Source organism: Musca autumnalis, unplaced genomic scaffold (assembly GCF_047663935.1).
Source record: "Musca autumnalis isolate F117 unplaced genomic scaffold, ASM4766393v1 scaffold_3, whole genome shotgun sequence".
NCBI lineage: Eukaryota > Metazoa > Arthropoda > Insecta > Diptera > Muscidae > Musca > Musca autumnalis.
In genome coordinates this window covers 12,949,859-12,977,722 of record NW_027411866.1, presented here as the reverse complement: position 1 = coordinate 12,977,722, position 27,864 = coordinate 12,949,859, and the positions used below count along the sequence as shown (strand labels likewise).

Sequence of the window (27,864 nt, the reverse complement as noted above, 5' to 3'; positions counted from 1 at the left end):
ATTCCAATTCAAATTCGTTCGAGGTACTATCAAATTCCAAATTAAACAAAAAACAGAAGTTTGGTAGTAGTTCCTGGTGCAAGTGAGAAGGTAATACAATAATACAAACTGATGTCTTCATTTGCTGTCAAAACATATTTGTAATCAAAAATAAATAAGAAATATTTCGCTTCTATAAGAAAAGAAGTATTTGTACAACATCTTTATTAAAGCTTTGCGAAGAATACTTTACCGTTTCTTCCATCTTTTGTGGATATTTCGTGCAAAAAAAATTTGATAGCTAATAAAGACTACGGCCTGAATTCGCCTTTTGGATCTCCTTCTTAAATTCGCCTTGGTTCCAACGAATTTGGATTCGAATCCTCTTAGTGAAACCGGCCATTAATAATTATTATTTTCTAATATTTAATATAAAGGTATATTCTAAATCATCCATTAATATTGATAATTTAATATTTACTATATAATATACAATTTGATATCTTTTTACCAACAAGCTGTATTATTAAAAAAAACATAACCAAACAAAAGCATATTTTAGAGCTCAAGCTAGCTTTGTAAGCCTCTGATTGAAATCCTATAAAAAACAGAAAATAAAACAAAAACATATAAAAAGCAAATGTCCAAAAACAAACTAACGCTTATAAACATACAAAAAATAAAAATAACGTAAAAAATGCACAAAATTATTAAAAAAAAAACTAAAAATCTTTAGATGAGATTTTTTTGTATCAGAAAGAAACAAATGTTTTTGTCTAAGTTTAGCTTAAGCTATGTTATAGAAATTAAAGCTGGGGCTTAGTTAGACATAAGTCCACATGTCCAAAAATTCGAATTTTTAAATAAAATGCAAGCATAATTTATTTACTTTTGTTTAAACAAAACTACCTATTTTACTACAATTTGTAATCGATATTATCTAAGTATGATTTATGAATTTCTTTTTATACTGAAAAACAACATTTCCAATTGATTTGCCTGTGAAAGAACTAAAAAACAAAACAAGAAACCAAGCAAAAAAAAAAACTTTTTTGTATGCAAGTATAGACAAAAATCTATCATTTAATAAATTACTAAAAACAATGCTTCAACAAACAATAACAAAAGAAAAGAGTACTATTAAAACACAAAAAAAAAACGGAACTATTATTGCTTATTATAAAGAAAATATATATACAAAAAACCCTATAAGAATGAAATACACATTGTTATGAAACAAATTCTGATATATGTGCTAAAACAGAATCGTAAAGAAACCCTATATAAAATTCATTATGATTATTTAGCTGCTTCTTTAAAGAAACACATTCAAACACTCCCACAAAAAAAAACAAACAGAAAGAAACTGAAAGTTATAAAAAAATATATATTCTTAAGCTAAGTAACTATTTATTTATATACATGTGTATTTAATCGTAATTATATATATACTACATTAGCTTATAAGCCTTTAAACCGATCAGCCACAACCACTCCACACACGTTAAATAGTTTGTCATAATTGTATGTAAAACGATTATCGAAAATTCAAAACAGAAAAATATCAAAACACCCGTTTCAAATAATTGCAAATTTTGCTTGCAAAATGTAAAACCGCCTAATATAACACACAAAACAAATATATATTAAAAAAAAAGAAAACTGAGAAACTCAATAAAGTGTCATCAAATCAAATAAAATTTATTTAAAGTAAATAAGAAATGTGTTTTTTCATTCACAAAATAAAGGGAAAACCTTCTATAAAAAGTTGTTTAATTTGAAATACTTGAATTTTGTTTTGCGCACGCACACAGTTATTTATGTAATGGCAATTTTTCTATAGAAAAATGCACTACCGACAAATTTTTCTATAGAAAAATGCACAAAAATGTATCGAAAGTGCATTTGTCTGTAGAAAAATGTGTCGGTAGTGCATTTTTCTATAGAAAAATGTGTCGGTAGTGCATTTTTCTATAGAAAAATGTGTCGGTAGTGCATTTTTCTATAGAAAAATGTGTCGGTAGTGCATTTTTCTATAGAAAAATGTGTCGGTAGTGCATTTTTCTATAGAAAAATGTGTCGGTAGTGCATTTTTCTATAGAAAAATGTGTCGGTAGTGCATTTTTCTATAGAAAAATGTGTCGGTAGTGCATTTTTCTATAGAAAAATGTGTCGTTAGTGCAGTTTTCTATAGAAAAATGTGTCGTTAGTGCAGTTTTCTATAGAAAAATGTGTCGTTAGTGCAGTTTTCTATAGAAAAATGTGTCGTTAGTGCAGTTTTCTATAGAAAAATGTGTCGTTAGTGCAGTTTTCTATAGAAAAATGTGTCGTTAGTGCAGCTTTCTGTAGAAAAATGTGTCGTTAGTGCAGTTTTCTATAGAAAAATGTGTCGTTAGTGCAGCTTTCTGTAGAAAAATGTGTCGTTAGTGCAGCTTTCTATAGAAAAATGTGTCTTTAGTGCATAGAAAAATGTGTCGTTAGTGCAGTTTTCTATAGAAAAATGTGTCGTTAGTGCAGTTTTCTATAGAAAAATGTGTCGTTAGTGCAGCTTTCTGTAGGAAAATGTGTCGTTAGTGCAGTTTTCTATAGAAAAATGTGTCTTTAGTGCATAGAAAAATGTGTTGTTAGTGCAGCTTTCTATAGAAAAATGTGTCGTTAGTGCATTTTGCTATAGAAAAATGTGTCGTTAGTTCAGTTTTCTATAGAAAATGTGTCTTTAGTTCAGTTTTCTATAGAAAAATGTGTCGTTAGTGCATTATTCTATAGAAAAATGTTTCGGTAGTGCATTTTTCTATAGAAAAATGTGTCGTTAGTGCAGTTTTCTATAGAAAAATGTGTCGTTAGTGCAGCTTTCTGTAGAAAAATGTGTCGTTAGTGCAGCTTTCTATAGAAAAATGCGTCGTTAGTGCATTTTGCTATAGAAAAATGTGTCGTTAGTTCAGTTTTCTATAGAAAAATGTGTCGTTAGTGCAGTTTTCTATAGAAAAATGTGTCTTTAGTGCATTTTTCTATAGAAAAATGTGTCGTTAGTGCAGTTTTCTATAGAAAAATGTGTCGTTAGTGCAGTTTTCTATAGAAAAATGTGTCGTTAGTGCAGTTTTCTATAGAAAAATGTGTTGTTAGTGCAGTTTTCTATAGAAAAATGTGTTGTTAGTGACTTTTTCTATAGAAAAATGCACTACCAACAATTTTTTCTATAGAAAAATGCGCTACCGACAAATTTTTCAATAGAAAAATGCTCTACCGACAAATTTTTCTATAGAAAAATGCACTACCGACAAATTTTTCTATAGAAAATGCACTTTCGACACATTTCTCTACAGAAAAATGTGTCGGTAGTACAAAAATGTATCTATAGAAAAATGCACAGTACAAAAATGTATCGAAAGTGCATTTGTCTGTAGAAAAATGTGTCGAAAGTGAATTTTTCCATAGAAAAATTTGTCGGTAGTGCATTTTTCTATAGAAAAATTTGTCGGTAGTGCATTTTTCTATAGAAAAATTTGTCGGTAGTGCATTTTTCTATAGAAAAAATTGTCGGTAGTGCATTTTTCTATAGAAAAAGTCACTAACAACACATTTTTCTATAGAAAACTGCACTAACGACACATTTTTCTATAGAAAACTGCACTAACGACACATTTTTCTATAGAAAACTGCACTAACGACACATTTTTCTATAGAAAACTGCACTAACGACACATTTTTCTATAGAAAACTGCACTAACGACACATTTTTCTATAGAAAACTGCACTTACGACACATTTTTCTATAGAAAACTGCACTAACGACACATTTTTCTATAGAAAACTGCACTAACGACACATTTTTCTATAGAAAACTGCACTAACGACACATTTTTCTATAGAAAAATGCACTACCGACACATTTTTCTATAGAAAAATGCACTACCGACACATTTTTCTATAGGAAAATGCACTACCGACACATTTTTCTATAGAAAAATGCACTACCGACACATTTTTCTATAGAAAAATGCACTACCGACACATTTTTCTATAGAAAAATGCACTACCGACACATTTTTCTATAGAAAAATGCACTACCGACACATTTTTCTATAGAAAAATGCACTACCGACACATTTTTCTATAGAAAAATGCACTACCGACACATTTTTCTATAGAAAAATGCACTACCGACACATTTTTCTATAGAAAAATGCACTACCGGCACATTTTTCTATAGAACTACCGACACATTTTTCTATAGCAAATTCCACTACCGGCACATTTTTCTATAGAAAAAATCACTACCGACACATTTTTCTATAGAAAAAATCACTACCGACACATTTTTCTATAGAAAAAATCACTACCGACACATTTTTCTATAGAAAAATGCGCTACCGGCACATTCGACACATTTTTCAACAGACAAATGCACTTTCCATACATTTTTGTACTACCGACACATTTTGCTGTAGAATAATTCAATGCTGACACATTTTTCTATAGAACAAGTCATTACCAAACCAAAGGGTTGTTTTATGAGTAATAGTGAGACATTTAAAAGGCCTCTACACATCTCTAAAATATCTTTCACGAAGCAAAACACTTTATAGAGACACTGAAAATGAATATGCGAAGACGCCTTTATTTATAGATAGGCGGTTGTATGCTTTTTATCTATAGAAGAGATGTCTATTAAGAAAGGACTTCAAAACTTTCTTCAAAGATCACAAAATGCCTGTCTACCCAATACTTACTTTATCAACCCCATAAACGGTCTTGAACAACACTCACTGACAGTTTTTGAAATTGAAAAATTTGAAATTAAAATCAATAAGTTCTTCTTTACTCCGACATCAACTGTTTATTCTTTTCACATTGTGTATCGATACGATTTTTAACAAATTGTTGGAAATTCTGCTCCTCGGTTTGTTCAACCTGGTATGTGGATGGTGCTTCATCTTCATTGCCTTCTTCATCTTCCGAACTTTCATTACCAGGATGTTTTAAATAGACATCGGAAAGTTCTCGGCCGCTGGAAACCTGAAAGAATACAAAAGATGCATTAATAACTGTTTTAATAAAATGTGTTGTTAAATGGTAAGTTCTTCTAAACACACTCATATTATTTTTGGACAGAATTTGCGGAAAGAGTTTGTCTTGGAAGAGTGTGTAATATTTAGGTGTAAGCTGTTAACTGGAACTTATTCGAAATAATGGATTAATCTCCATTTGATACACGTAATACTGCTTAGGGCCATTATTACATTTGTTCTTTTACTATCTGATGGATTTGAAAATGCAAAATAAACTAACTTGGAGGCATTAAAAATATAAATTTCACATTGAAAGTTAATGACAAGAAGCTCCTCCCTGAAATTTCTTCATCACTTTTAATTTTAAGTTAACCGGAACGCTATAAATCCAAAATATAACAAAAGAAGACTTATAATAATGGGGATTAAACTTGTTAAACAATAATTTTAAAATGTAACATGAAACTATTAAAGCCGAAAACACAATCAAGGTTTGAGTAAAGTTTTTGGTAAAGGAATAAGGAAAAATTCGAACTTGTTTGCTTTTTGCCTCTTATTCTTCTACCAGAGGACATCATAGGTATTACAATGTTGCTCATACCTCCTCCACAAAGCCAGTTAATTTTATCTCACTGCCAGCTCCTTTACTTTTGGCAATTGACTCCAATTTTTCTTCCTGTTTTTTGGATTGTTCCTTTAGCTTTTCTTCACGTAGTTTATTGTACTCCGCTTTGTATTCTCTAAAACATAAAAAGTATTAATTTGTTATAGGTTTCAATATAAAGTTCACACACATACTTTTCATATTCTATGGCTCCTTCCTCTACTAAACCAAAAAACGTATCAAAGCCCACACCTGTCTTTGAAGATATGCCACATGTTTTAAGAACGCTATAAAATTCATCTAAAGTCAAGGACATTGTACGTGTGAGATTACTAATATAGTTTTGTTCCTTTTCCAAGGCTTCTTGGAAGGCCTCAAAATCGGTCATCCATTCAACTGCAAAGTCGTGGTCTTGCATATCAATCTGCAACGAAGCAACATAGTTTAATGTATTTTTTATCAAAATTTAAAGTTCCGTACTTACCTTATTCATGGCCACAACAAAAGGCAACCTGGCCTTATACAATATGGAACAGGCATACAACATATTAGACATAAATGTTGTTGGACTCAAAGAGCGCACCACATCCATTACATACACAACAATTGTGGGAAACATTGTGGCCAAAGCTTCGGTAATTATTGTGCCCGATGCTGACCATGTGAATACCTCAATTTGACCGGGTGTGTCAATAATACACCATTTATGGCCCTGTTGTCCGGCGCGGCGTATTAATTCGACAACCTTTTCAAATTTTGTGGCAAATAGATTCAGTGATGTTACAATACCGCCATTCGGTCCAAGTTTATATTGTTTCATAACTTCTTTGTAGTTGACGGTATCTCGTATATCAATATTGGCATGATACGGTGTTTCACGACATGCTGGATCCAAATTGATTACATAGGGTTTATACTTGGCAAAGGATGTTTGTGTAAGTTTTTGCACAAATGTGGTTTTACCCGAACCAGCCATGCCTAGCACAATAAGACAAATCGGTGATGATTGTGGACCATTTTCTACGGATAATGGTAAAGATGTGTTGGTGGCCATTGTTACGTCTTTTAAAGAGGATTATAGGGGTTTAACTGACAGATTCCAGGCTAGGCCTTACCACAGTTTGAGGAGGGACCTACAAAAAATAGAAACCACATTAAATAACTTGAAAGCAAAAGATTTTGTAAAGAAAAGGTGAACAAGTGCCGTTAAGAGGCACCTATCGGATCGGTCTGAAAATTTTGTTTGAACTGAAGTTTTTACAGTGATCATAACGATGCAGTGATGGATCTGTTACTTTGGAATTCACTGGAGCAGCCTTCGTGCATTAAGGTTCTGGCCTTTTACAATGACAAAATTATGTCCTCCATCTCAGCTGAGCTGATAGCCATATCAAAGGTATTGGAATTTGCTGTAAACAACGATATCAATAAACTAGCCTCAGTGGAATTCAAGCCATTAAGAACGGAGGAAGAGGAAACCACCTAGTTGAAATGATTGGTAGTATTGCCAATAGTATTCATGGAGTCATAAAGCTGCACTACATTCCAGGCGATGCAAACATCTTCTTGAAGAAGGTGAAAATGCCCGAATTTTTCGCCAGTTGCAACGTAAAGGAAACTCATTTGAATTGCTACGTAGCCGGTTGTTCGAATGAATCATATTTTCAGAGGGGCTCTTTGGTAATTCTATATTCCTTGTTAAATTTTGTGTATTTTGTAGCTTAAAATAAATAATTGAACTCACAATTATTATTATTACTCAGTTTTTCTTTTTCCTTTGTATCAAAACGCGTGTTGTTTATTTTTTATTACGTTGTTGTTTTGGTCGCATTTAGAGTAGAGTTGTATAGTTCATGAACGAACTAGTTCAATAGAACGATTCATTGAAAAGAGCGTATGAACTAGATCAGTCGATATAATTCATTATACACAGGGTTTAATAAGAAAGGTTAGCCAAAGCTTTATGTCTATTTAATTTTTTTCATTCGAGTATGCCTAAAACTTCAAAACAATATAAACAAACTGTGTATGTGTGTGTGGTGTTTGAATAATATGCCAAACAATTTTAAAAACAATCGAATTCAATGATTTTTAAAATTGTTTTTAGACCATTTGTATGGAAGAAATTGTTGAGATTTGCATGGAAACAATCAGTTTATCTTATTCACAACTCGATTATGTGGAGAAAACTTAACGCTTCATTCATTTTTCGCGTTTTTTATAAAATGCTCAAAAAATGCATTGTAAACAAACCCACCTGTTGCTTTTATTTTGAAGTTTTAGGAATTCAAGAAAAACAAGGGTTCTATAGATTTTTTTCATTTAAATCTACCTCTTTACTTATACCATGCACAAACACATTTTTCATGTTGACAGTGTGCTGTGAAATATTTCGTTTGCTTAACATTTTTTTCACTCCCCACCCACATTCTCTCTTCCATTCGAATTTCATTTCTGTCTTAAGATTCATCTGTTTTTTCATCATGTCAATTTGTGTGGATTAGTTTTTCAAGTACCAATTGAAATCAAAATAATTTAACAACAGTTGTAATAAATGAAAAAGGAATTGTAGTAGAAAATGGACTGACAGAGAACAAAAATCAATTATCAGCATCTTTTCTGTTATCGACACAATTTCTGCAGAGAAAAGCTTTACTCAGTAACAGGAAGATTTTTTAAATAATTTTGACGAAACGTTTCGTTTTCACAAAATTGTAACGTCAGCGAAAAGTCGTCGATAACAGTTTTCTCCATAGGAAACTGGTCGATAGTAGGGTTAATCTATGAGAAACAAACTGTGAAACTACTTTTCACTAAAGAAATGTTGTAAATATCAACTTTCTGTATAGAATAGATTTTTATGAAAACTGGTTGTTGTAAATAAGTTGTAAATAACAACTTTTGCTATAGAGAATTTGCCGATAACAACTTTTCATTTTAGAAAAGTTTTCGAAAACAGTTTTTTGTTATAGAATAGTTGTCAATAACACAGTTTAGTTATATAAGAGATGTCGATAAAATTGTTCGTTACAGAACAGTTGTCGATAACAATTTTTTTCTGTAGATAAGATGTCGATAACACCTATATGTTATAGAAATGTTTTCGATAACAACTTTTCGCTATAGAAAATTTTTCGATAACAAGTTTTCATTATAGATAATTTGTTGATAAGAACTTTTCGTAATAGAAACATTGCCGATAACAACTTATCGTTTTAGAAAAGTTGTCGATAATAGCTTTTTGTTATCGAAAACTTGTCTATAACACCTTTTAGTTATAGAAAAGATATTGATAACACTTTTTTTAGTTATAAAAAGATGTCGATAAGAACTTTTCATTTAGCCAAGTTGTCGATAACAACATTTCATTATAGAAATATTTTCGATAGCAACTTTTCGTTATAGAAATATTTTCGATAGCAACTTTTCGTTATAGAAAAGTTGTCGGTAACAGCCGTTTGTTATAAAATAGTTGTCGATAACACCTTTCGGTTATAGAGTTAAGCGGGGTACACACGATCAGTTGTGACTGTCAGTTTTGCTCAAATAATCGGTTGCGTGGCAGTGCCGCCCTTCACTTTTGCCAGTCATCCGGCATCCACAAAATATTTTGTGGTTGCTGGACGGTTGGACAGCTATCGATAATTACGAAAAATCGACAGTTTGAACTGATCGTGTGTACCCCACTTTAGAGTTTCGTTATAAGTTTTTTATATGTTTCCGATAACAACTTTTTGCTATAGAAAATTTGGCGATAAAAAAGTTTTGTTATACTAAAGTTGCCGAGAACAATATTGGCTATAAAAGCGTTGTCAATAGGAACTTTTCGCTATGGAAATATTGTCGATAAAAACTTTTGGATATAAAAAGGTTTTCGATTACAACTTTTCACAATAGTTATCTATAACAACTTTTCTTTATAAAAAAATTGTCGGAAACTACATACATAGATAACTACAGAACTGCTATCGATAACAACGTGTCGCAATAGTAAATAAATTATAGAAAAGCTGTCGATATACATAGAAAAGTTGTCGATAACAACTTTAGGGCATAGAAAAGTTATCGATGACAAATTATCGTCATAGAAAAGTTGTCGATAACCACTTTTCGTCATAGAAAAGTTGTCGTTAGCAACTTTTTGCTGTAGAAAAACCGTCAATAAATTTTCATTATAGAAAATTTATCGACAACAACTTTTCGTTATAGAAAATTTGTCGATAACAAGTTTTTGCTGTAAAAAAATTGTCGATAACAACTTTTCGTCATAAAAAAACTTGTCTGTAACACCTTTTCGTCATAGAAGAGCTGTCGATTATGACTTTTCGTTATAGAAAAGTTGTCTATAACGACTTTTCGTCATAGAAGAGTTGTCTATAACGACTTTTCGTCATAGAAGAGTTGTCGATAACAACTTTTCGTCATAGAAAAGTTATCGATAAAGACTTTTCGTCATAGAAGAGTTGCCGATAAAAACGTTTCGTCATAGAAAAATTGTCGATAACAACTTTTCGTTATAGAAAAGTTGTCGATAACAAGTTTTCGCCATAGAAAAGTTGTCGATAACAAGTTTTCGTTATTGAAAAGTTGTCGATAACAAGTTTTCGTTATAGAAAAGTTGTGGATAACAAGTTTTCGCCATAGAAACGTTGTCGATAACAATTTTTCGTTATAGAAAAGTTGTCGATAACAAGTTTTCGTTATAGAAAAGTTTTGGATAACAAGTTTTCGTCATACAAAAGTTGTCGGTAACAACTTTGGTTATAGAAATGTTGTCGATAACAACGTTCGTTATAGAAATGTTGTCGATAACAACTTTCGTTATGGATTAGTTGTAGATAAAAAATGTCGTCTATTAAAATTTTTGTTATAGAACAACGGTCAATAACAATTTTTCTTTAAAAAAACTTGTCGATAACAATCTTTTGTGATAGAAAGTTTTTTATAATAACCCCATATTTTTCACCCCACCATACTGCTATAGAAAAGTTTTTGATAACAAATTTTCGTCATAGAAAACTTGTCGATAACGACTTTTCGTCATAGAAGAGTTGTCGATAACAAATTTTCGTCATAGAAAAGTTATCGATAAAGACTTTTCGTCATAGAGAAGTTGTCGATAACAACTTTTCGTTATAGAAAATTGTCGATAACAGCTCGAGTGCCACCATGGGGCATTGTTATGCACACCCGCCTTGCACGCTGAAGGTCGTGAGGTCGATTCCACGGCCAGGCAACATCAAAACCTTTTTCACCGGTGGCAAAATACCCCTCAGTAATGTTGGCTACATTTCCTGAGTATTTCAGCCATGTAAAACTTCTCTACAAGTGGTGTCTAGACACGCCGTTCGGACTCGGCCATAAACAGTAGGTACCGTAAAATTAAGCTAATATGGATCGGGGTGCACTCATTGATATGAGAGAAGTCTTCCTTGCCCCTTTTGGTATGTTTGTGGAACAATTATAACAGTTCGATAATAACATTGCATTGTGATATACACATTCGTACATACATATGTTCCCGAAGGGAATTCATATTGGCTCTATGATATGGGACTTAAGTGGGGTACACACGATCAGTTTTGACTGTCAGTTTTGCTCAAATAATCGGTTGCTTGCCAGTGTGGCCGTTCAATTTTGTCAGTCATCATGCAACCACAAAATATTTTGTGGTTGCTGGACTGTTGGACGGTTATCGATAATTGCAAAAAATCGTCATTCAAAACTGACAACGTGTACTGCTCTTTAGTATCGTGCAGTCCGAACAGCGTATCTTATGACCACTTGTAGAAAAGTTTTTCGTGGCTTAAATACTCAGAAACTGTTAGGCGAAATTACGCTGAGGAAATTTTACATTACAACATAAAATAGTTCTCAATAACTTCTTTTCTTTATACAAAATTAGCCAATAACAACTTTTCGTTACAAGAATTTTGTCGATAACAAATTTTCGTTATAGAAAATTTGTCGATAACAACATTTTGAAAAGTTGTCCATAAAAACTTTCTATTATAAAAAATGTGTCTATAATAGCTTCTACAGCATTATTGTCGATATTTTTCACCCCAACCTATTGTATTCTCAACCGCCAGTATGTTTAACAATATGTTTTACCGACTAATGGTTGTAACTATAATATTCTGCTGCAGTAATCTCCCTTTCCCCCGTTGTGGCCGTTAGCCAGTAATGTCATTGTCATAGAGATGTTACTGACACAACTATTAAAGTAGCAAATTGTGTGGTATTTAAACATCCTTTCATTTTCAGAGAAAACTATTATTTGGCTTACCACTCTTCCCTTCCACACAACGACACACAACCAAACAATACCTCACATATTTTTATGAAAAGAATAACGGTTATGCCAACGACATCTAATGTCCTCTGTGATGTTTTCATACGTATGTATCTCTCACACTAGATAGTGTATGTGTTATAGGAGTGAACCCAGCTAGCATTTGGAAGTGACTTACTCACTTCCTCTACCAAAAGTAATCGCTTTCTGAACTTCTTTTCTATAAAAGAGCGATACTTTATCATTTTACAATAACAAATGTATTACTGTTCAAATTAGATCGATCTGCAAGAACTACCTAGTGTCACAGAAGAAGATGAAAATTCTGCATTTGATTGTTTACACAAACAATTTACATTGTTTTACTATTTCTTCTCGTGAGAGAGATAAGGTGAGAGTTTTACAGCTACTCCAAGTATTTGCAAATATCAACAATAAGAAAAATATCAGTCAGTTTGATATTGTAAGTGCGAAAGGTTCGTGGAAAAGTGAAATTGAAAAAATTAAATTAATAATTTAATATTTAAACATTTATAAATTGAAATGTAAAAAAGTGCAGTGACTAAATAATTGTGAATGATAAAAAGCAGAAAAAATAATAATATGTATTGTGTATAATGTGAGTGATATTTAGATAAGAAAAAATAAATTTCATTTTCTTTATCATAGAGTGAATTTGAATATTAGAAAAAAAAAACAAAAAATCCAAAAAATTCCAAAAATTCAAAAGTGCCAACAGTATTTATTACACTCATTCGACAAAGAAAATTAAAACAAATAAGTTGGCAGAAATAATGATAATATAATTTGACTTTTAAAATGTAAACATTTTCGATTTTAATTTTTGTTTTATTTATTTATTTATTTATTTATTTATTTATTTATTTATTTACTTATTTATTTATTTATTTATTTATTTATTTATTTATTTATTTATTTATTTATTTATTTATTTATTTATTTATTTATTTATTTATTTATTTATTTATTTATTTATTTATTTACCACGCACTCGTTTCCTCATAAATGTGTCTCATGCGTTGTCTTTGAAAGAATCGCTTTAGTCCAGAGTCGAGAGTCACGATGGCGATATTTTTATGAGGAAACGAATGCGTGGTTCATTTCTTCCCGTACGGTGTGCCTACATCAATTAGAATGCGATATCGCGGATGTGTGTTTCTATCGCCCGGGAGTGACTGCTTCGGGTAATGGGCGATAGAAAATGCTTGCTGGGAAGGAGTGTGGGGAGTATAAAAGTTACATCTGTATGTGTAGTATTTCCTCTCCATTATTTTGGCGCCTTTTGTGAATCGGGTATTCTACTATATAGACTCTATTTTACAGGAGTCTATGTGTGTTGGGATGGAGGAACGCCTGTAAACGTGGGTACACCTTTTGTTTGACAGCCTTCGTTTTTTTAATGATTAAATGTCATTGTTGCTTGTAATGGATTCTTTTATAGTAAGACCCATAATCGATGTTGGAACATTTTTAATGACATAATATTTTTGAACAAATCTTTCAGGAATTTCGGCTTTCAAACCGATAGTCGAAAGATTTTGGTTTTGTGAGAAACTATTGGCAGAGCCATAGTTGTTGAATGTTAGGCGAAAGGTGTTAAAACCAATGCATTTACATACATAATTGTCCTCAATATTTATTGATTCCAATTTGGCAAAAACATGAAGTTCGCAGTTTTTCCTGCGTGAGCTGACTGGGGTTTCCGATGTTACCAGTACATGGAAAGGTCCCGGATGATGTTTTGGATATTGCAATGCAGTATTACTTTGTGCATTGTAGTTATAGCGATCTAGAGTGGGGCTATTATTAATTTTTTCTTTTGGAGCAGATGAAGGTTCTTGTTCTGCCGTTCCTGAGGCTTGCGGAATGTCTATAATCGATAGCGGTTGAGATTCAGTTGAGTTCTGGTTTGCAAAGTAGGATGGTATAAGATATGAGGCAGGTGCCAACCGTGGAGTTGTCTGTGTAGCCGGAATTGATGTTGGAAATGTTAAAGTGGAAGCATTATCTTGAGTTGCCAATGGGGCAGGTTGCGAAGGCACTGCAGCTGAGAATTTGAAAGATTTATTATTATTGGGTGTATCATGACTTGTTTTGAATGACTTTTTATCACTGGATAATCGTGGTGCTTTCCTTTTGTTTGAATCCCCAGGAAGGGGAGGAGGAGGTGGAAGCGGGGGTGGTTTGTCGACCCCGCTCATTTTTTTAAGCGGAACACAATCCAAGATATAATAATATCCCTTTGTAAAAAAAAATTCAACAAAAGAATAATTAAAGAGACATGCAAAACAAAAGAATTGCCGGTTTGCAGTTTGTTTATGTTTTGCTCTATATGTTTGTTGTTGTTTGCTAAAAAGAATACGAAAGAAAACGCAGTCGAAAAGAGCGGTCTAATATCAACCAGGGTTGAGTAGCGACTGTTGTTATGGCTTATTCTGTCAAAACCGTGTTGACATGCAGAGTTGATATTTATTATTGATCAAAAAATTCAACTCTGTTTTGTTTTCATTTCAACATTTCGTTCTTCTTCTTTGTTTACTCATCCGTTATCATTCATCAAAACAATTTTGACGTTTTAAGCCATAGCGACAGGCTTGTATTTTTTTTGGCGATTCTCATACCTGGCCTACTTATGAATTATTGTACCATGAACAAAACTAAACAATTAATGGGTACTTTACACGATATGTTTTTTACATATGGGTTGTCACTTTTTGTATACAAAATGTATATGCAAAATGACAGCACATGTGTAAAATAACATATCGTATAAAGTACCTATAAGATAAAAGTATCAATTATTATATCCCGTTTAGACTATACCCTTATACGACGATTAAGGGCATTTTCTCGATTTAAGTTCTTAATCCACCCTGATTTACCATACAAAATTAAATCAACTCACAACTTTGATTTGTTTTAAATCAAATGTTAAATCGAAATATTTTGATATACAACACTGCTTTTTGCTCTTAAAATGCAACTATTGCAGTCTGTACCAATATTGGCAACTATGTTCATGCGCCGTTTATTTACAAGGGTTATGACTTTTTGACCTTTTTTCTCAAAAACAATTTCCTATAGCGAGAGTGAATGAACTTTTGTCTATTAATGCCAAAAATAACAACGTTCATTCCATTTAATTACTAAAAAAGTTACGCACAAACCACTTTGAAAAAATTTTTTTGGAAAATCTCATGAAATGAAAAAAAAAAATTGCACCAAATTTGTTTTCCTGTTGCACGAATAAATGACATTTTGAGGATATGAGGTTGTACAAAAGTCATAACCCTATTATTTACATTTTTCAAATAACTGTAACAAAAACAAACAGAAGCGGAAAAATAGAAAAAATATTAAATAAAAATAAAATGAATGTGGCTTTAATTTAATTTAAATTGTAAACAACATATTCAATACCAATTTGTCAGATAATTTTGTGCAGTATTCCATTTTTCAAGGTAAATTTATAGAAGGTATGTGCATGAATTACAACAACTAACAAATTTACAAAAACAACATTGTTGGTATCGAAAATTAATTGTCAAAGAAAATATTGAATAATAGGGTCGTTCCAAAATTTTTCTCAGGAAAAACATAAATACATTTTGAAAATCCTCCAAAATAGAACAAATTTGAATGACAATGTAAATATAAAGCATTCAGAACTGTGGTAGGTCATTTTTACTGCAAGTTTAGGAAGAAAAACAGTATTTTATGGAGGCAAATTTCGAAGTTTCAAATTTCATGAGTAGACCCTATTACATTTTGAAAACTAAATTTACAAAAAAAGTAAGAATACAGCTGATTGTCACTTCTACCTTCTATAAATGTACCTTGCCATTTTTAATGTTCAAGCAATTCTTTTTGCAAATTCGCGTATGTATGCGTAAACAAAGATCAGCTGACTGGCATCTTATATCATTTTAGAGTAGTCTAAACAACTAGGATTCGAAAGTTGGATTTAGAAATCGAGTCGATTTAAAATAACTAGTCTAAACGGGCTATTAGACAAAGTGGTGACATGTCGTCACATGACCCCATGTTTCCTACAGGGAGTTAAGGCCTGCGTACATAAGCTGCTCTGCCTGATTGCCTTGCTTTCCTGCTTCATTTTTGACATAATAAAAATAAAAGAATAGAGAAGGCCGAGGAAATTTCGAACTGGGTTGCCCTTTTCTTCTTTATTCTTTTATCAGAAGTAAGTCCCAATTTACATTAGGCGAGTTTACTTGCGGCAATTGTCAGTTTGATGGAGAGAGAGAGGTGAGGTATATGGTAACCCTTTGCCTCTCAATACCCTCTCTCACCCACAAACTGACAATTGCCGCAAGTAAACTCGCCTAATGTAAATTGGGACCAAGCAAGGTAAGGCGGCCATCAGACCATCTGCTTTTTCATATGTATGTTGTCACTTTGGGTATACTAATATACAGAACAGCTGATTCATACATGTGAAAAAGCAGATGGTCTGATGGCGGCCTAAGCAGGCAAGGCAGCTTATGTACGCAGGCCTTTATCTCTATACGGCGTACGTTACGTTCTCTCACAAACATACTCAAATATCTGATTCTTGATCTATAGAACCCTTTTGAGAGTTTTCAGTGTTTAGAGACCTTACTATGGGTCATTTTATTTTGATTCCCATATTTATCGTTAATTTGCCCTATCCATTGATTTATCTACTTGTATCTATTTGAATAATTCTTATCATCTTATCATTTATTTCTGATATTTGACTTGCCCCATGTATTAATTCACTGAGAATTCCATTGCAGACAGTAAGAAGAAGATTTCAAATATAGTTATCATTTTTATGTAAGTTATTGCATTTCCATCATAAAATACTATTTAAATGCCATAAATAGTAAATAGTGACGACCATAATTAATTTATAAGTTTAAAATTTTAAATTTTTACAAAAATATTTTTAACCTACTGGTGTTGTGCTATCATCTTCTTTTGAATGCCGGTTGTTTTGATAAGAAAACGTCACAAACGTCAAACAAAGTGGTAAACAAAAATATTTTATTGGGCAACTTTTTTGTGGGGGAACAAATATTTTTTTTAGAAAAATCCTATTTATACTTGGTGGAGTGAAGAAATTATCTTATAAAACGTCAAAGGACAACGTACGCGATGGGGTTTCCACGTATAATAAGTAAAAATAATAAAATATACACAAAATTAGGAGATTTCTGTTTATCAGGAGACGGCACACAGTTCTGGATTGTTTGTCATACTTGCCAAGAGGAGTTGCAGACACAAGATAAGTTCTGGAAACATATACAGGATGAACACAATTTTATGCATGGTGTTAGACAAGTGAGTTGCTGGTAGTGTTTGGGGGAAATTGTGGGAGGGGTTTGTGTTGAGAGGTCAAATGATATTAACGCGCCATTTTTCTTGACTCTGTGTGTGTACTTTTTGTTTTTGGTTTTTAGGAACAGACAAGAACAGCAGCCCAGGCATATATGGAAGCGGCGGAGGCGGCATCAATGATGCCCTTGCCACTGTTTCGTAAAATGAGTGTAAATGAGCAACAGCGGGAAGATAGCATGAGCCAAGAGGATGAGGATATGCACAAGGAACCAAAAGACTATACAGAAATGCGGACCCACGAAGATCCCAATCAGTCAGTGTCGATTGATATAAAATTGGAACCACAGTTAAGTCATCCGGGCCAGCATCAACAGGCGCAGCAACAACAGGCACAACAACAACAGGCGCAGCAACAGCACCATCAGCAACAACAACAACAGCAGCAACAGGAGCAACAAGAACAAATGCAACAACAGCAGCAGCAACATCAGCAAACACAACAAATTGAAATAAGCACACCTCTGATGTATCAAATACCCCATGTCCATGCACCACCTGTCAGTGCATATGCCGCCTTAGTACAACCTAATCTGAATTCCCTGAATATGTCAATGGCTGCCGCTGCTGCGGCTGCCTCACAAGTGCCAACCTCAATGGCAGCAGCACTAATGCCCATCAAAGATGAAATGGTGCAACACAAAGAATCGGCCAACAACAGTACCACGGCCAGCGCCAGTAGTGCCATGTCCTCCGAAGATGGTGAACGTTGGTATATATGTGACTTTGAAAATTGTGGTTTGAAGTTTAAATATCAATCTCGCCTGGAACTGCATCGTAGTGTCCACAGTAAAGAGCGAAAATTTTCATGTGAGATATGTGGAGCGAGTTTTAAGCAGTCATGTAATTTGTCGACACATCGGAAGAAGAAACATTCCCTTAAGGGTACCGCAAAAATGACACTTGTGCCGCCGCATCGTTTTTGAAATCCATTTTTGAATTTTTTACAATTTCCTTTTTATTTTTGAATGAAAAATCAATGAGAAAAAGAATTTCAAAGTTTCAACCACCCACCATCATTATCCTTGTGAAGACAAATGTAAAGGATTAACCTGCCTCACATAGTTTTGTTTTTTTTTCTCTTATTTGTTTTGATTCTCCCTCCCAAAACATTTGTTAAGAAAATTGTATGGCTCAAGAAGAGGAGATTAAAGTTTGAGTTATTTGCTTATAAATTAATAAAGTCAAGCTTTGGTATAATTTTCATAGAGTAGTGTCAAAAAAATCTAAATTTAGATGGAACAAAATCTATTTTTTGGAAATATAAATTTTGTAGTTTTTAGGTTTAAGTTTTTTTTTTAATTCAGGATTGTAAAGCCTTTATTGTTTGTAGATTTAAAAACATTTGAAAATTTATTTGTTTATAAAAACATTCATTGGTTGAATGTTGTGTGGAATAGTTAAAGAAACAAAAATACAAATTAAAAGAATAGAATTTCTTTTAATATTTTTTGCTTTTTGAAATGCCTTACCTTTAATTTTTTGTTTTCCTAGATTTAATGACAAGTTTAATTGTTTGTTTATGATTTGATATCAAAAAGGCTAAGTTGGACATTTTCTCCTAGGCGAAAATTGTCCAGTTATGTTTTTTTTTCTAATTTCTTTTGTTAAATGATTTTATTTTTGATGTTATCTCGTAAGTTTTATATAAAAATTGTTTATTTTACCTTTGTGCAATTTGTCTATGGCCTTTTGATTTTAAGTTTTTATTCTCTGTAATCTTCTACATTTTTTCTTTTCTTTTAGTTTTAATTATTGTGCAATTAATATTAGACAAAACAACAAATGAATACAAATTATTATACATAAAATTAAAAACAAACACAAAATAAGATTTTAAGTAAATAAAGTTAGTCTAAAATTACAATGTGCCTGCCGTCTATCCGTCTTATCCTTTATGGCAAATTGAAAGGTCTATCTCAAAATGTATTTTATTTTTTATAGAATTTTTTCGCTCAACATTATAACACTTTATGGACCAGCTAAGGGAAGTATTCTATGTTTTATAGGACTTTTATCCTTAAAATTATAACACTTTATGAAAGTGTTATATGGGACAAAATGCCCAGGTTTTTGACTATACTAAACATTAAGGTATCATACTGTTATATCATTTTCATATAACACTAACAAGTGTTATATACATCAAAATGTCCTGGTTTTTGCGCATACTAATGTTTAATGTGTTCAAATAACTTGTCGAATTTTTATAGCACAGGACGAAAAATCTACAAAAATGTCAACATTTGAGGACAAGCCATGGAAGTAAATACAATATTGGCATCGCGTAGATAATATATTCTCCATAATCGTGGACTTGTAAAATAAATGAAGATTGTTATTTTTTCTAGCAAACGTGGATTTTTTAAACAATATTTTCTGCATAAACGTGGATTTTTTAAAAAATATTTTCCGTATAAACGTGGATTTTTTAAAAAATATTTTCTGCATAAACGTGGATTTTTTAAAAAATATTTTCCGTATAAACGTGTATTTTTTAAAAAATATTTTCTGGATAAACGTGGATTTTTTAAAAAATATTTTCTGTATAAACGTGAATTTTTTAAAAAATATTTTCTGAATAAACGTGGATTTTTTAAAAAATATTTTCTGGATAAACGTGGATTTTTTAAAAGATATTTTCTGTATAAATGTGGATTTTTTAAAAAATATTTCTGTATAAACGTGGATTTTTTAAAAAGTATTTTCTACATAAACGTGGATTTTTTAAAAAAATATTTTCTGTATAAACGTGGATTTTGTAAAAAATATTTTCTGTATAAACGTGGATTTTTTAAACAATATTTTCTGTATAAACGTGGATTTTTTTAAACAATATTTTCTGTATAAACGTGGTTTTTTTAAAAAATATTTTCTGTATAAACGTGGATTTTTTAAAAAATATTTTCTGTATAAACGTGGATTTTTTAAACAATATTTTCTGTATAAACGTGGATTTTTTAAACAATATTTTCTGTATAAACGTGGATTTTGTAAAAAATATTTTCTGTATAAACGTGGATTTTTTAAACAATATTTTCTGTATAAACGTGGATTTTTTAAAAAATATTTTCTGTATAAACGTGGATTTTTTAAAAAATATTTTCTGTATAAACGTGGATTTTTTAAAAAATATTTTCTGTATAAACGTGGATTTTTTAAAAAATATTTTCTGTATAAACGTGGATTTTTTAAAAAATATTTTCTGTATAAACGTGGATTTTTTAAAAAATATTTTCTGTATAAACGTGGATTTTTTAAAAAATATTTTCTGTATAAACGTGAATTTTTTAAAAAATATTTTCTGTATAAACGTGGATTTTTTAAAAAATATTTTCTGTATAAACGTGGATTTTTTAAACAATATTTTCTGTATAAACGTGGATTTTTTAAACAATATTTTCTGTATAAACGTGGATTTTTTAAACAATATTTTCTGTATAAACGTGGATTTTTTAAACAATATTTTCTGTATAAACGTGGATTTTTTAAACAATATTTTCTGTATAAACGTGGATTTTTTAAAAAATATTTTCTGTATAAACGTGGATTTTTTAAACAATATTTTCTGTATAAACGTGGATTTTTTAAACAATATTTTCTGTATAAACGTGGATTTTTTAAACAATATTTTCTGTATAAACGTGGATTTTTTAAACAATATTTTCTGTATAAATGTGGATTTTTTAAACAATATTTTCTGTATAAACGTGGATTTTTTAAAAAATATTTTCTGTATAAACGTGGATTTTTTAAACAATATTTTCGGTATAAACGTGGATTTTTTAAACAATTTTTTCTGTATAAACGTGGATTTTTTAAACAATATTTTCTGTATAAACGTGGATTTTTTAAACAATATTTTCTGTATCAACGTGGATTTTTTAAAAAATATTTTCTGTATAAACGTGGATTTTTTAAACAGTATTTTCTGTATAAACGTGGATTTTTTAAAAAATATTTTCTGTATAAACGTGGATTTTTTAAAAAATATTTTCTGTATAAACGTGGATTTTTTAAAAAATATTTTCTGTCTAAACGTGGATTTTTTAAAAAATATTTTCTGTATAAACGTGGATTTTTTAAAAAATATTTTCTGTACAAACGTGGATTTTTTTAAAAAATATTTTCGGTATAAACGTGGATTTTTTAAACAATTTTTTCTGTATAAACGTGGATTTTTTAAACAATATTTTCTGTATAAACGTGGATTTTTTAAACAATATTTTCTGTATAAACGTGGATTTTTTAAAAAATATTTTCTGTATAAACGTGGATTTTTTAAACAATATTTTCTGTATAAACGTGGATTTTTTAAAAAATATTTTCTGTATAAACGTGGATTTTTTAAAAAATATTTTCTGTATAAAAGTGGATTTTTTAAAAAATATTTTCTGTCTAAACGTGGATTTTTTAAAAAATATTTTCTGTATAAACGTGGATTTTTTAAAAAATATTTTCTGTACAAACGTGGATTTTTTTAAAAAATATTTTCGGTATAAACGTGGATTTTTTAAACAATTTTTTCTGTATAAACGTGGATTTTTTAAACAATATTTTCTGTATCAACGTGGATTTTTTAAAAAATATTTTCTGTATAAACGTAGATTTTTTTTAAGATATTTTCTGTATAAACGTGGTTTTTTTTAAAAAATATTTTCTGTATAAACGTGGATTTTTTAAAAAATATTTTCTGTACAAACGTGGATTAAAAAAAAAAAAACATACTTTCTGTATAAACCTGGATTTTTAAAAAAATATTTTCTGTATAAACGTGGATTTTTTAAAAAATATTTTCTGGATAAACGTGGATTTTTTAAAAAATATTTTCTGTATAAACGTGGATTTTTTTAAAAAATATTTTCCGCATAAACGTGGATTTTTTAAAAAATACTTTCTGTATAAACCTGGATTTTTAAAAAAATATTTTCTGTATAAACGTGGATTTTTTAAAAAATATTTGCTGTATAAACATGGATTTTTTAAAACATATTTTCTGTATAAACGTGGATTTTTAAAAAATATTTTCTGGATAAACGTGGATTTTTTAAAAAATATTTGCTGTATAAACATGGATTTTTTAAAAAATATTTCGTGTATAAACGTGGTTTTTTTAACAATATTTTCTGTATAAACGTGGATTTTTTAAACAATATTTTCTGTATAAACGTGGATTTTTTAAACAATATTTTCTGTATAAACGTGGATTTTTTAAACAATATTTTCTGTATAAACGTGGATTTTTTAAACAATATTTTCTGTATCAACGTGGATTTTTTAAAAAATATTTTCTGTATAAACGTAGATTTTTTAAAAAATATTTTCTGTATAAACGTGGATTTTTTTAAAAAATATTTTCCGCATAAACGTGGATTTTTTAAAAAATACTTTCTGTATAAACCTGGATTTTTAAAAAAAATATTTTCTGTATAAACGTGGATTTTTTAAAAAATATTTGCTGTATAAACATGGATTTTTTAAAACATATTTTCTGTATAAACGTGGATTTTTAAAAAATATTTTCTGGATAAACGTGGATTTTTTAAAAAATATTTGCTGTATAAACATGGATTTTTTAAAAAATATTTCGTGTATAAACGTGGTTTTTTTTAACAATATTTTCTGTATAAACGTGGATTTTTTAAACAATATTTTCTGTATAAACGTGGATTTTTTAAACAATATTTTCTGTATAAACGTGGATTTTTTTAAAAAAATATTTTCTGTATTAACTTGTATTTTTTAAAAAAAATTTCTGTATAAACTTGGATTTTTTAAAAAAAAAATTCTGTATAAACGTGGATTTTTTAAAAAATATTTTCTGTATAAACGTGGATTTTTTAAAAAATATTTTCTGTATAAACGTGGATTTTTTAAAAAATACTTTCTGTATAAACTTTCTGTTTTTTAAAAAATATTTTCTGTATAAACGTGGATTTTTTAAAAAATATTTTCTGTATAAACGTGGATTTTTTAAACAATATTTTCGGTATAAACGTGGATTTTTTAAACAATATTTTCGGTATAAACGTGGATTTTTTAAACAATATTTTCGGTATAAACGTGGATTTTTTAAACAATATTTTCGGTATAAACGTGGATTTTTTAAACAATATTTTCTGTATAAACGTGGATTTTTTTAAAAAATATTTTCTGTATAAACGTGGATTTTTTAAAAAATATTTTCTGTATAAACGTGGATTTTTTAAACAACATTTTCGGTATAAACGTGGATTTTTTAAACAATATTTTCGGTATAAACGTGGATTTTTTAAACAATATTTTCGGTATAAACGTGGATTTTTTAAACAATATTTTCTGTATAAACGTGGATTTTTTTAAAAAATATTTTCTGTATAAACGTGGATTTTTTTAAAAAATATTTTCTGTATAAACGTGGATTTTTTAAAAAATATTTTCTGTATAAACGTGGATTTTTTAAAAAATATTTTCTGTATAAACGTGGATTTTTTAAAAAATATTTTCTGTATAAACGTGGATTTTTTAAAAAATATTTTCTGTATAAACGTGGATTTTTTAAAAAATATTTTCTGTATAAACGTGGATTTTTTAAAAAATATTTTCTGTATAAACGTGGATTTTTTAAAAAATATTTTCTGTATAAACGTGGATTTTTTAAAAAATATTTTCTGTATAAACGTGGATTTTTTAAAAAATATTTTCTGTATAAACGTGGATTTTTTAAAAAATATTTTCTGTATAAACGTGGATTTTTAAAAAAATATTTTCTGTATAAACCTGGATTTTTTAAAAAATATTTTCTGTATAAACGTGGATTTTTTAAAAAATATTTTCTGTATAAACTTGGATTTTTTAAAAAATATTTTCTGTATAAACTTGGATTTTTTAAAAAATATTTTCTGTATAAACGTGGATTTTTTAAACAATATTTTCGGTATAAACGTGGATTTTTTAAACAATATTTTCGGTATAAACGTGGATTTTTTAAACAATATATTCGGTATAAACGTGGATTTTTTAAACAATATTTTCGGTATAAACGTGGATTTTTTAAACAATATTTTCTGTATAAACGTGGATTTTTTAAACAATATTTACGGTATAAACGTGGATTTTTTAAACAATATTTTCGGTATAAACGTGGATTTTTTAAACAATATTTTCGGTATAAACGTGGATTTTTTAAACAATATTTTCGGTATAAACGTGGATTTTTTAAACAATATTTTCTGTATAAACGTGGATTTTTTAAACAATATTTACGGTATAAACGTGGATTTTTTAAACAATATTTTCGGTATAAACGTGGATTTTTTAAACAATATTTTCGGTATAAACGTGGATTTTTTAAACAATATTTTCGGTATAAACGTGGATTTTTTAAACAATATTTTCTGTATAAACTTGGATTTTTTAAAAAATATTTTCTGTATAAACGTGGATTTTTTAAACAATATTTACGGTATAAACGTGGATTTTTTAAACAATATTTTCTGTATAAACGTGGATTTTTTAAACAATATTTACGGTATAAACGTGGATTTTTTAAACAATATTTTCGGTATAAACGTGGATTTTTTAAACAATATTTTCGGTATAAACGTGGATTTTTTAAACAATATTTTCGGTATAAACGTGGATTTTTTAAACAATATTTTCGGTATAAACGTGGATTTTTTAAACAATATTTTCTGTATAAACTTGGATTTTTTAAAAAATATTTTCTGTATAAACGTGGATTTTTTAAACAATATTTACGGTATAAACGTGGATTTTTTAAACAATATTTTCTGTATAAACGTGGATTTTTTAAACAATATTTACGGTATAAACGTGGATTTTTTAAACAATATTTTCGGTATAAACGTGGATTTTTTAAACAATATTTTCGGTATAAACGTGGATTTTTTAAACAATATTTTCTGTATAAACGTGGATTTTTTAAAAAATATTTTCTGTATAAACTTGGATTTTTTAAAAAATATTTTCTGTATAAACGTGGATTTTTTAAACAATATTTTCGGTATAAACGTGGATTTTTTAAACAATATTTTCGGTATAAACGTGGATTTTTTAAACAATATATTCGGTATAAACGTGGATTTTTTAAACAATATTTTCGGTATAAACGTGGATTTTTTAAACAATATTTTCTGTATAAACGTGGATTTTTTAAACAATATTTACGGTATAAACGTGGATTTTTTAAACAATATTTTCGGTATAAACGTGGATTTTTTAAACAATATTTTCGGTATAAACGTGGATTTTTTAAACAATATTTTCGGTATAAACGTGGATTTTTTAAACAATATTTTCTGTATAAACGTGGATTTTTTAAACAATATTTACGGTATAAACGTGGATTTTTTAAACAATATTTTCGGTATAAACGTGGATTTTTTAAACAATATTTTCGGTATAAACGTGGATTTTTTAAACAATATTTTCGGTATAAACGTGGATTTTTTAAACAATATTTTCTGTATAAACGTGGATTTTTTAAACAATATTTACGGTATAAACGTGGATTTTTTAAACAATATTTTCGGTATAAACGTGGATTTTTTAAACAATATTTTCGGTATAAACGTGGATTTTTTAAACAATATTTTCGGTATAAACGTGGATTTTTTAAACAATATTTTCTGTATAAACGTGGATTTTTTTAAAAAATATTTTCTGTATAAACGTGGATTTTTTAAAAAATATTTTCTGTATAAACGTGGATTTTTTAAAAAATATTTTCTGTATAAACGTGGATTTTTTAACCCACTTAAAGCCACTGGTCGTTTAAACGCCAGCAAAAAATGTGAACAAAAATGCAGGTAAAAAACAGTTAAATACGTGTTTTATTGCGGAGTTTTTTTCATTTGGCCTGCGTAGTTTTTCGCGGTTCGGTCACAAAAATAACCCTTTTCGTGAAGTGATTTTTTGATTTTCTTACAATGGCAAAAAACACATAAGTAGATAATTTACACTTATACAACGCAGAGATTAGTTAGAAAACATGTGAAAGTATTATTCTAAAAACATAAATTGTTAATACAAAGCAAGAATTATTCTGCATTACCCTGCAAAGTTAGCTGTCCGTTTAAACGGACAGTGGCAAAATCCACTACCGTAAATTTGTATGGGAAATTGGAGTTTTTTAGAATTATGGATAAAGTAAACATGCCATTCTTTAGGGCGTACGATGGAAAATATGTTATAAAATGAAGAAGATAGAGAATATATTTAAAAATATAAAACAGTTGGCTTTGTGCGTACGACTAAAAATGAAGTTTACTTTATACATATTTGTAAAAAACACCAATTTCCCATACAAATTTACGGTAGTGGATTTTGCCACTGTCCGTTTTAACGGACACCCGGTTCCGGAAAAACTATAGGTTTTAAGAAAAAAAGTTATTTTTTAAAAATTTCTTAAAAATGAAAATAAAACTAAATTCAATAAAAAAATTTCAAATTTTCCAAAAAAAAATTTTCTGGCGCTAAGTGGGTTAAACAATATTTTCGGTATAAACGTGGATTTTTAAACAATATTTTCGGTATAAACGTGGATTTTTTAAACAATATTTTCTGTATAAACGTGGATTTTTTTAAAAAATATTTTCTGTATAAACGTGGATTTTTTAAACAATATTTTCGGTATAAACGTGGATTTTTTAAACAATATTTTCGGTATAAACGTGGATTTTTTAAACAATATTTTCGGTATAAGCGTGGATTTTTTAAACAATATTTTCTGTATAAACGTGGATTTTTTTAAAAAATATTTTCGGTATAAACGTGGATTTTTTAAACAATATTTTCGGTATAAACGTGGATTTTTTAAACAATATTTTCGGTATAAACGTGGATTTTTTAAACAATATTTTCTGTATAAACGTGGATTTTTTTAAAAAATATTTTCTGTATAAACGTGGATTTTTTAAAAAATATTTTCTGTATAAACGTGGATTTTTTAAACAATATTTTCGGTATAAACGTGGATTTTTTAAACAATATTTTCGGTATAAACGTGGATTTTTTAAACAATATTTTCGGTATAAACGTGGATTTTTTAAACAATATTTTCTGTATAAACGTGGATTTTTTTAAAAAATATTTTCTGTATAAACGTGGATTTTTTAAAAAATATTTTCTGTAAAAACGTGGATTTTTTAAACAATATTTTCGGTATAAACGTGGATTTTTTAAACAATATTTTCGGTATAAACGTGGATTTTTTAAACAATATTTTCGGTATAAACGTGGATTTTTTAAACAATATTTTCTGTATAAACGTGCTTTTTTAAAAAAATATTTTCTGCATTAACGTGGATTTTTTAAAAAATAGTTTCCGCATAAACGTGGATTTTTTAAAAAATAGTTTCCGCATAAACGTGGATTTTTTAAAAAATATTTTCTTTATAAACGTGGATTTTTTTCACCACACGCGGAGCTTTCTGAAGAACCCCACCCTAATTTTATTATTATTAAATTAAAAAAACTTACCTTAAAAGGTTTTATTGAATTTGAACATTTGAGGACAATGTATCAAACCAACAATCAAACACAACATCAATTTTCTATTTGAAAGACAAAAAAAG

At 29.2% G+C, this 27,864-nt stretch overlaps 2 protein-coding genes across 2 annotated transcripts; one reads left to right on the top strand and one right to left on the bottom strand.

Moving 5' to 3' along the window:
• Positions 1-4,776: 4,776 nt before the first annotated feature.
• Positions 4,777-7,461, bottom strand: LOC141398332 (GPN-loop GTPase 1). The gene is made up of 5 exons (XM_073975618.1): positions 7,337-7,461; positions 6,077-6,725; positions 5,787-6,016; positions 5,590-5,728; positions 4,777-4,995 (listed from the first exon to the last, which is right to left on the bottom strand). The coding sequence occupies exons 2-5, from the start codon at positions 6,644-6,646 to the stop codon at positions 4,798-4,800; spliced, it is 1,137 nt and encodes a 378-aa protein (XP_073831719.1). The 5' UTR covers positions 6,647-6,725; positions 7,337-7,461; the 3' UTR covers positions 4,777-4,797.
• A 9,411-nt stretch (positions 7,462-16,872) lies between these two features.
• On the top strand, positions 16,873-19,154 carry ATbp ((A+T)-stretch binding protein). The gene is made up of 2 exons (XM_073973572.1): positions 16,873-17,233; positions 17,353-19,154. Exons 1-2 carry the CDS (start codon positions 17,048-17,050, stop codon positions 18,211-18,213), a joined length of 1,047 nt encoding a protein of 348 aa, XP_073829673.1. The 5' UTR covers positions 16,873-17,047; the 3' UTR covers positions 18,214-19,154.
• The last annotated feature ends 8,710 nt before the right edge of the window (positions 19,155-27,864 follow it).